At 27.7% G+C, this 11,797-nt stretch overlaps 1 protein-coding gene across 1 annotated transcript; it reads right to left on the bottom strand.

Moving 5' to 3' along the window:
• Positions 1-6,190: 6,190 nt before the first annotated feature.
• LOC139882872 (phosphoenolpyruvate carboxylase kinase 2) lies at positions 6,191-7,108 on the bottom strand. The gene is made up of 2 exons (XM_071867128.1): positions 6,325-7,108; positions 6,191-6,231 (listed from the first exon to the last, which is right to left on the bottom strand). Exons 1-2 carry the CDS (start codon positions 7,106-7,108, stop codon positions 6,191-6,193), a joined length of 825 nt encoding a protein of 274 aa, XP_071723229.1.
• Positions 7,109-11,797: the final 4,689 nt, after the last annotated feature.

The raw sequence follows: 11,797 nt of genomic DNA, 5'->3' as shown, positions 1-11,797 counted from the left end.
ATTACATTTAAAACAAAAATCGAGTTTTATAAACTCGTTTTTGTTTTTGTTGTTACACGCAAGCCCGGATACAAGTTTTATAAACTCGTTTTTCCAAAAATGGTAATTAAATTTATTTATTTTTCACCTAATTTGATTTTCCAAAAATGCAATCTTATTTTAACTTTATTTTAATTTGACTTGTTATCTGTTGATGGGAAATTTCATATACAACAACCCGAGATCACTCACCTAGCTCAAAGTAATAATTAAAACATCATGATATGTATATATAACTCTATAATCGAGTTCTTTAAAATCGATTTTACTATTTTTTATAATTTTAAAATATAGATCGAGTTCCTAAAATTCGATTGTGTTATTTTTTTTATATTAAAAAATAATTGTGTTCTTAAAACTCGATTTTGTTATATTTTAATAATTTTAAAATAAAGATCAGGTTTTACAAACTCGAACTTGATATTTTCTTGCAACATCGAGTTTTACAAACTCGAATTTGAGCACAGGAACTCGATCTTGATATTTTTATTCAAAATCGAGTTCCTAAAACTCGAACTTGATATTTTTTATTTTTTTAATTAATTCACCGAAAGGAAAATCGAGTTTGCACTAATTCCAGCCAAACTAAATTCGAGTTTTCTTAATTACAATTTAGCATGTTCGAGTTTTCAAAACTCAAAATCTATATTCTATATCCACTTTCCGCTTTCAAACCACAGAATTGTAGCGCACTCAATGATTTTGCTATGAAAGAGGAAGAAAACGGTTATATATATACATTTGCTGTGAAAGAGGAAGAAAACGGTTATATATACTTTTAAAGTAAAACGGTTATAGTTGAAAATAGGAAATGAATTTTTGTGAAAACATAATTTTTTTTTAAAAGTAATACAGTTATAGTTAGAAATAGTAAATGATATTTTTTTATAAAAACATAAAAAAAATTCTTGGCTAATAATTCGGGCTCCAAAACATTCCTCCAATCTGCTAAAAAGACGACTTTCAAAATCTGAACTCTACATTTTTTATGAAGAAATCAAAGTACTACCACATTAAAAATAAATAAATAAATAAAAATCCTTACGTCCCATTATGTAAATTGTTTTCGCTCTATATATCCACCCAAAGTTCATATTTCAAAAATCAAACACATGATATTTCGTAAGAGATAAAATTCTTAATCATTGGACCTTTGATTGATCATTACTAGTCAATGGGCCCGTCCGTTGGACGGAAAGTCCGTACATTTGAAAATTAATAATTTAAATATATCTTATAATAATTATATAATAATTATTTGTATTAAACATTATTAAATATATGTCAAATATTATATCAAAAGAGATTATTTTAACTTTATATCAATTATAATTATTTTGATTTTATTTCAAAATCTACAATCCCATTAGAATCAAAATTTTATTTTGTTTTTAAAAATAATAAAAGTAGCAAAACATAAAAATTACATATCAAGATTTGATTAGATAATAAAATTTATAATTGCATCTAATCAATTTAATTTTTCCTATTGTTTGAAATATAAGATACGCTCATTTTAATTATGAATTTAGAAAAAAATATAGTGAATTTTTATTAGGAATAATAGTTTAACAAAAACTTAAAAAAATAATAATATATTATATTTTGATTAGAATTTTTTTTTAACAATATGTCCGTTTGAATAGGAAAAAAGAAGACATGCCCGTTTTAATTATAAATAAGAAAAAGAATATAATGAATTTTAATTAGGAAAAATTATCAATTGTTTGAAAAATAAAATATGTCCGTTTTAATTAAAAATAGAAAAAAATATAGTCGATTTTATTAGAAATAGTAGCATAATAAAAAAAATTAGAAAAATAATATATATTGTAATTTGATTAGAAATAATTTTTTTTAATAATATGTCCGTGAATAGGAAAATATAATATATGCCCGTTTCAATTAATATATATAGTGTATTATAATTTTTTTAAAAATAATTTTTTAAATAATAGATAGAAAATTGATTAGAAATAAAATTATTATATTAAAAAAAATAAGTGAAAGATAAAAGAGAATAGGAATCTCATATGATTAGGAATAAGTAATTGATAGAATTTTATTAGGAATTATTATCTTATTATTTTTGAATTTTTAATTAGAATAGAAAAAAAAATATTGACTTAAAATTATAATTTGATTCCTAATTAAACTCAAAAACTTAACTCCTAAATTAAATGCCATGTGAGGATGTTGATTTGACAATAAAATTTGCAATTGGATTGTAATTGGAACAAATTGAACAAATTTGACAAGTGTTTCTCTATTGTATATAAGATTAAATTATTGATTCGTCATTTTTTCACAATTTAATTTCTATATGCATGTGCTAATGATATCCATGTGGATTGAGCAACATAAGCCCCCCGAAGCGATCAGTATTCGAGCTAAAAAAATTGTTCGTCGTTCATCAATGAAGGAAACCTTGTTCATATACTCGATCGTGCAAATTTTAGACAGAAGCTTTTAATTACTGATAATTTAAAAAATGTCAATAGCTTTTTATTAAGAACAAGAAGATTATTATAGAGAGTGTCTGAGTGTGTGAAGTTCAAATAATCCCACTCTATGCTCATATATATCTATGTATAGGTTTTAGATAGATATGTTGTCGGAGTTAATGTGAGTGTGATCCGATAAATTAATGCCTACAACGGGACTTAATGGATATAAAGTCCAGGAGTTGAATTTGAACAACTTGCATGCAAGTACCTGAACTGCCCAACAACTTCAGCCCGATCCCTATCCCTATATGAGTGGGCTTTGTTAGCTCCAAGCCCCTCTTGCAACGTTCTACGCTTTGGTGGTTCTGAGATTTTCGGTGTTGATGCTTATGGCCAATTACGATATTACAACTGTTTATCGATCCGTTGAAGAAAGCAATGTCTACGTAGATTAATTTGTGGTGTTGTACAAGATAGAAAAAGAGAGACCATATAATGCTGTGGTGTGTGAGATAAGGACTGAGATAGAGAGAAGTGTACGCCGCAAAATGACAAAATGAAAGAAGTAGAGAGAGCTTATCAAGGGGTGCACGTCAGGAATTGAATTGTTTAAATGATCAGCGAATTCACAGATCAGATCTGACCTAACACCACTCTAAAATATGCATGCGTGCTAATATACCACTCGACACGTGATGGCCTCTCTTATGCTTTGCTGTTCAGATGTCCCCTATCATAGTCTCCATTCATTTCATCTTTTTATTTTCCAATTTGCGTATTTTGAAACGAAGAATATATATATGAAATTAAAATCTAGAAGAAAGAAAAAAATAGATTACATTCTTACTTAATTTTGATAATTTAAATTTATTCTTTATTGAAATAAACTAAATATTTTTTTTCTTTTTTAAAAGAGCTAAACATAGTTTAACTTTACTTATCTTGCATAAAAAAAAATCCAAAAAACTTTTATAAATAAATATCTATATTTGAGTATCTCTTGACAAAATATAATAAAATCATAAGTGTAGGGCGGAGCCAAAGGAGGTCTAGAGGGGGCCACCTTCAGACCCCTTTTCCACCGCGACGTTGAAAAAATTTAGTAAATTGTAGATATTTTCGTAAAAAAATTAAAATTTTTGTATAAAATTATTATATTTACTAAACATGCACATAACATAATTTTAGGTGTAGTGGTTAAAATTTTAAACCTTTATCCATTAAATTTTGGTTATATTTTTGGAAAACATAATTTTTTTAAAAAAAATTGATTTTTAAAAAGGTTTTAATAATTATAATTTGGTCCCCAATTTCAATTTGCTAGAGATCTTCAAAACTTTTTTGTAATGAAATTGAAGATCGTTGGTTTCTTTGTTAGACTTTGAGGTTTATTTCAAAAAGCTTCTAGAAGATCGTTGGCCTCAACCCAAACCGACACGTAATGGCAATGCTTACACGAATTTATAATGTAAACAATGACTTGGACCACTTGGTAATTGATTACAAACCTAATTCATATATAGATCTCTATAACAAAACAAAAGTAGTACTCCCTTAGGTTACCAAAAATTCAAACAAAAACTAATCTAAATTACTACGCATGTGACTTGCGAGAGAAATTAGGCTACATGCTGGTTTTTAGTCAAAGACGGCCTGATATACGATTTTACGGATTTCAGACTGAGTAATTTAATTTATATTCAATAAAGAACACCGTGACTTGACTTTAGAAGCTTCAATCTAATGCCCCTATATAAGGCATTCTACTTTTATTCAGAAGTCCTCTTATCTTATAAACTTTTATATTATAGAAATAATTGAACATTAATATATGAGTCATGCTAAACTTTATAAATATAAAGAAGTTGATTCATGATTCCTTAGCTGTTTAATTTGTGTGTATATTCTGTTCACAACAAGTTCTTCTAGAGCCTCGATGAACATTACATTTTTTTAAAAAAAAAAAAAAAAAACTCCTATTTATAATAATTAATCAGTAAAGTCAATAAAAAAAATTAGTACTAATGTAAATACTCTAATCTACAGATTTATTTCTCGTAATAACAATTAAGCAGACCACGTGGGTAGGACCTGATTTTGGCAGTTGGCACATGAGGTGGTTGAGAGATTTTTGTCATTTGCAGTTGCATACCTCATATGAAAAACTTGCTTGGGACATATGGTAAAGAAAAATTGGGGAAACAAATAATGTGAAGAAAATTATTTGTGATTCAAATTATTTAAGCTTGATGATGTCTCATATTTGGTGTTGTTCAAAAGAGACGTCGCACATGGGATGTGATTAATATATTTCTTGGTCTGTTAATTTACTGAATATTGCTGTTAATGTTATAGAATGGAAACAAGGGGAGCTCATGTGGGAATATTTCTTTTGTGGGAAATGTAAGGAAGTTCCCTATCAAAATTAAAATTTACGTACTGAAATGCATTTTTTAGAAACTGAAGTTCGTGTTATTTTTCTATATGATAGGTACTCAAATTTGTCTCTTTAAGAAAAATGATGTCGAAAGTATAAAGATATATGATAGATAATTGTAATTAACTCTAAGCATCCATCACTATGACATTTTTCTTCTTGAAATCTCATCTCTATGACATTGGTTTGAAGATATTTGTGAGAAAAAGAAAGAAAATAAAAAAGATATTTGAGTAGATATATACTAGAACTCTAGAAGTATCTCCTCCTTGTCCTCCTGTTTAATTACAAGTTACGATTTACATGAAAAAATTCTTTCTTATTTTTTTTGAAGTTGAAAATTCTTTCTTACATTAAGAAGGAAGGACATTAATTGGACAAAAAATTGTACTGTATTGTGTACAATATGTTGCAAAGTCAAAATTTAAGATCGTACTCGAGGAAATATGTAGCAAACCGAGTGAGAATATGGAAATGGAAGTTTCTAGACTTGAAGAAATATCTTGCAAGCCGAGAGAGAAATAAAAGTAATATTTTTAACGTCGGTAGCACGTGGTGAAAGCATAAACTAGCAGCATATGCTCAGAAAAATAGAGCGAGGTAGCAAGTCAACTTCTAACCTCAAAAAGAATTGTATTGACTTGGAGAATTCATGACTTCAGGAAAGTTAGGAAAATAAAATGTAAGCATCAAGACGTATATCTTACGAATATGCTTTTCTTTTCTTAACAACTAAGCTGGCAAGAAAATTGAAAGTTTCGCCACATATCAGTATTTCCTCGTTGCAATTTTTATAAGAATTGTGAGGAACCAAATGTATGAAAAAGTACACCGATGGAGAATAATTTTCATTAATTTACACTTAAATGAGAAAAATAAAGATTTGAATTATACCAGACAAAGAAGAAAGGTGGATTCAAAAAATGTACGACTTCCATTCCAAAATACATATAAAATTTTCAATATAATTTATATATAAAAATTTTATATTTATTTCGAGATGCTGGTAGTATTATATTTTCTTAAGAGTACAAAATATTATAAGCTTCCTCTTTAATCATTACAATTTACAAGTTTCTCTGCAAATATATACAGCTCTCTGATTCTCTCTCTTCTAAACCAAAAGACAAAACAACAAAACTCAACCAAAGTCCTAGTTTTCAAGTATACATAACATCATATTCCACTATGAAATAAAAAAAGTGGACAGCTAATCCTAATTTTTATGTGATAATAAAGTAAAGGAAGCTCAGATGTCGTGATCACTTCAGTCCATTGAAGCTCCTGCATTTACAATCCATGGATGTCCTGAAAACAAACAGAGTTAATTAGCATATACGAATTTACTAATATTGTACTATCAATCTATTAAAATTGGATTATAAAGGATAATTAACTTACTTAGTGCTTGTTCAGCCGATAATCTTCTATTCACATCTCGACAGATCATCTTCCTCAACAAGTCCTTGGCTTGCGACGAAACGTTTCTAAAAAATTTTGTTGGAAACCGGAGATTCCCTCTCAAAACCGACTCGAAAATCTCCGTCACCGTCTCACCGTAAAACGGCGGAATCCCCGCCAACAGGGTGTACAATACAACTCCGGCGCTCCAGACGTCAACTTTCTCGTTGTACTCCCTACCCATCACTACTTCCGGCGCAACGTAGTACGGCGTCCCAACCACGCCTGCCGCCGTTCCCCGCCCTTCGCTCAGCCACTCAGCCGACCCGAAATCGGCCAATTTCACCCGATTCGACTCGTCGAGCAAAACGTTATCGGGCTTTATGTCGCGGTGTACGATTCCGAAGCCGTGGAAGTGAGCCATCGCCGTTAATATCTGCTTCATGTAATTGGCGGCGGAGGTCTCCGTTAACGATTTCTGTCTCAACACGACGTCGTAGAGAGTGATTGGCTGGCAGAGCTCGATTACCATGTGAAGGAAATCCGCGTCTTCGTAGAGATCGAAGAATTGGGTGATGTTTGGGTGTGGGGATAAGAGGGATAAGATCTTGGGCTCGTTTTCGAGACACTCGCGATCGATTGCGTCCGTCAAGCGGCGTTTATCGATAGATTTAACGGCGTAGAAACTGTTAGTTGACGGAGAGAAGCAACGAGAGATGGTTCCAAATCGGCCTCTTCCGATCTCTTCACAGATTTGGTAGCTGTTCTTCAAGGATTCGCACATTCTTGAATATTTGATTCTGGGGATTTTCTTTATGAGGTTTTGTTTTGGTTTTTTTGGGTGAGGGGTTTCAATTTATAGACAAACTCACGAGAGAGAGCATATATAAAAGGAATATTCGGTTATCGAGTTATTGAGGAAGTAAATAGCATTAGTATTTCTAATAAGAATTTGATAAATAATAGAAAAAAAATATTGATATAAGATCATATTTATTTTTATTTATTTTTTTATCGATTTCAAGATTAGAAAAATATAATAAGTGATAAAATTATATGCCGTTAAATTTAAATATGAATATTAAAAATAAAAATTAAATAAATAATTTTTTAATCACAAATTCTACAAATTTTTAGGGCATTATTTTTCATTTAGTTAGGCCACAGTTATGTTTATTGTCGAACTCTACTCGGCCCAGTGGTTATTCAAACAAAAAAAAATTACTTGGCCCAGTAACAAAATTGAAACAGTCATTCTATATTTTCACTCCTTCCAACATTCATCAACTCAACATTTAATTAATCTCCACTTCTTTTTTTTCCAAAAATATCTTATAAAATTATGGCAACCTAATAAAATAATTAAATTAATTAATTTTTTTAGAGTTTTATTTCTAATAAAAAATAAATTTAATTTCTAATTAACCTTCCTATCAAATTCGATTCCTAACTACTTTTAAAAATAAATAGTTTAAATATATATTATAAAAAATTATATAATAATTTTTTGCATTAAAAATTATTAAATATATGTCAAATATTATATAAAAAAATTATTTTAACTTTAAATCAATTAAAATTATTTTGATTTTATTTCAAAATATACAATTTTATTAGAATTAAAAATTTATTTTGTTTGAAAAATAAGATATGTCCGTTTTAATTAATAATAGAAAACAATATAGCGAATTTTTATTAGGAATAATAGTTTAATAAAAAAAATTGAAAAAAAATAATATAATTTTTAATTTGATCAGGAATAATTTTTTTTAGCAATATGTCTGTTTGAATAGGAAAAAAAAGAAGATAAGCCCGTTATAATTAGAAATAGAAAAAAAAAATATATAATTAATTTTAATTAGGAAAAATTGTTACATAAGAAAATTAGAAAAATATATAGTGTATTATAATTTTATTAGGAATATGTTTTTATTGTGTTTTGATTTCCTAATTAGAATAGGAAAAATCATAAATTTAAAATTATAATTTGCAACCTAATTAAATTCATAGTTCTAAATGAGGAATATAGTTTAAAATATATATATATATTATTATTTGATTAGGAATAATTTTTTAACAATATGTCTGTTTGAATAGAAAAAAAAAAGATGTGCCTATTTTAATTAGGAATAGGAAAAAATAATATAATGAATTTTATGAGGAAAAAATTGTTTAATAAAAAAATAGAAAAAATATAGTGTATTATAGTTTTATTATGATTTTTTTAAAATAACGGATTGAAAATTGATTAGGAATAAAACTATTATATTAAGAAAAAATAATTGGTAGAATTTTATTAGGAATTATTATGTTTTTATTGTATCTTGATTTCTTAATTAAAAAAGAAAAAAAAATTGTAACTTGAAACCTAATTAAACTCAAATTTCTTATATACATGTGTCAAATTATTATTCGTTAATAAAACGCTATGTGTCGGATGTTGATTTGACAATAAAATTTACAATTAAATAGCAATTAGGATAAATTAAAAAATCTCTTTATTATTTATAAGATACCTTATAAAATTATCGTCTATATTAATTATCATTTAGTTTATATACTCCTTATGTATCTAATTAGGGACGAATGTAGTATTTTATACAACATCTTTTAGTAACATTCAAAGTTTCAACATTTAAGGAAGGTATGTATCGTAACCATTTCATACCGTCTTTCTTTTTGTTTCGTTAAACTAATGAATTATATAATAGCTAGGTACGCTGTCATAATTTATAATCACAATCAATAGCACAATTCACATTATTATTATTTATTTTGTGACATTTAGATTAAGTAGTACTCTCAATTGTCGATTCTTATAGCTATATCGGATACTCGATTTTCATATCTATCGATCATGATGTTAATGATCTCATTGCATATTGTTACGTCCATATTCTTAACGGTAGAGAGAAATAAAAAAAGAAGGAAAAAAAAAAGAAACTCTTTCGAAAGTTTAACATATTGAATGTTTAAATCATTTGAACCCAAGTCACCACGTTTGTGTTGGGACAATGGGACGTCATGATTCTATAATTTTTGTTATCCGTTTGAAATTGGAACGGGAGTAGACTGTATAGCTGGCACTATACGATAGAAGTAATAATTTTGTTTTTGACTTGGTTTGTTTGGTGTAGGTGTTGTCACAGCTTACGTTAAGTATGAGTCGAGTGTCATGAGCGCGCATGCACCAATAAAAATTTGGCATGCTATATGTGCTTCTCTCATGCCACGCTATATTTTTTTTTTATTTTAGGTTAAAACTGATACTTATATATTAATCAAATAAAAAGACTTCATCCAATCCAAAAAGAGAGAGGGTAAACCACCTATCCAATTATCCTTTTTAGAATTTGCAATACAGTTTACTTTGTATCAATTCGATGTTAGCTATAGTTTACCCGTTCGTTGCCAACAATAATTGATCATACATATATACTACTATCAACTCTGCTTTCAAAAATAAAATATTGGTCCCACACTCCCACTTGTTATATCATTTGTCATATATAATTAAAAGCAAACAATCGCACAAGATAAATTAAAATTAAATTAAAATAATTAAAACAAATCTTATCTTAAACATTTACTTTGTAATCATATTGAATTGATATATTTTATATTTTCGTATCAAATTAGATGTTAATTTAAAAAATTTCATATAAATTAATGAAATATATTTATAAATTTATTTTTTAATATAATTATAATTGTAGAGATTAAAAAATACTTAAAATAATAATTAATGATTAAAATAATAATTAATGATTAAATTCGTGATGAGAATATATGAAAACATAATGATAAAATTAATGAAAATATAATGAATAAATATAATTAATATTTTTTAAATTTATCAAAATTTATATTTAAAGATAAAAAAATATATTTATATTAATATCTGATGGAAGGGGTATATGACAATGACTCAGTCATGTGAATATTCTTCTACGCATAGTCATACATATTTTGTTTTGTTTTATATGGACACGCGAAACTTGGACGGCACAAATACCAAACGACCGAGTTTAGTGTTTCGTTTAACATCACCCACGCAGATATAATATACTTCACTTCAGTTGAAAAACATACAGTCGATTTTATCAGTCGCGACTAGTCCAGTATACATATCGTATCGTATTGCAAAAAACCAGGATTTGGTTTTCCCTTTGCCATATATGTTTTCAGCATTCAGAGTATCTGGTTAGTATTTTTCATGTATGTAAATAATAATAATAATTATTATAATAATACTAATGATGATTCTTCTCTGTTAAAGAAAAAGGAGTGTGCCATTAGGTCAAGACATGAACCCTCCTCCGTTAATTTGGCCGTAATAAGTGAGGAAACCCAAAAATTCAAAAAAATGATGCGAAAATAAAGAAAATTTGTTCACGCACACGTTCACGGTGGAATTCAAATCCAGAGTCTCCCGCTTCGGAGGCTAGCGCCTTATCCATTAGGCTACGCAAACATGCAATATTTATTATCCTCCACGATATTTAATATTAGAAATGTATTGAGTTTAAACATAGTTTAACGAATTTCCATATCAAGCATAAGAGAGCTAGAAAGGAAAGGAAAGAAAAGAAGAAGAAGAAAAAAAAGAATATAACATATCTGATTGTGGGCTAAATCCACCGGGAAATAAGCTAATCCACAAGATTTGCAACTTCTTAACCAATTTGCCCTTTTTATCAAACAGGTATCTTTCAAATCCTCATGTGCATCACTTACCCAAAAAAAAAAACTATCTCACGAAATTTTCTTTTAAAAAAGAAAAATATTTTGGGCAATTTGTTGTCTCCACCAATTAAATATAGTCAAATAGAAAAGATTAAAAAAAAATACAATATTAGAGTTAAGGTATCTTTGTTTGATCATATTGTAGAGAGTTTATACTTTAATTTTAGAGTATATAATTTTATTATTTCTTTTTCCTTTTTCTTGGTCAAAATAAAATTTTATTAATTAAAATGGCAAACTACCCGAAAGTATACAACCTACAATCACTTAATACTCAAAAAACGATAAAATTATCTTCATAAATTCAATAAATCTAAAATTGTACAACTCGAAATATTAACTGCTAACAAAACTACTTTTCGAATTTGCCCCACAACATAAATAGTACTACCAATCTTTTCCTGAAAAATGACATTATTCCTTAAGATTATTGTAACCATGTTTTTTATGAATCTTGAAAATTTTACATATGAAAAATAATAATATAAAAAGATTATTGACAACCAAACATAGATTATAGTAATGCTTATTATTATTAGAGGGTAACGCAATATGCTGCTCCTTCCAGAGCTGCGAAAAGTATTTTTTTTGAAAAACCACTATGCCTTCAAGAGAAAAAAAAAACACAAATTTTCCTTAATCTTAATTAATTTAGAATACAGCATACTAACACCGTAAATAATGTCAATAAAATTGGCGAAAGTTGCTAGTTGTGTTCAAGGAAGAG

Source organism: Rutidosis leptorrhynchoides, unplaced genomic scaffold, assembly GCF_046630445.1.
Source record: "Rutidosis leptorrhynchoides isolate AG116_Rl617_1_P2 unplaced genomic scaffold, CSIRO_AGI_Rlap_v1 contig32, whole genome shotgun sequence".
Taxonomy (NCBI): domain Eukaryota; kingdom Viridiplantae; phylum Streptophyta; class Magnoliopsida; order Asterales; family Asteraceae; genus Rutidosis; species Rutidosis leptorrhynchoides.
Note: the sequence above shows the minus strand (reverse complement) of the source record. Positions and strands in the feature narration are given on the sequence as shown.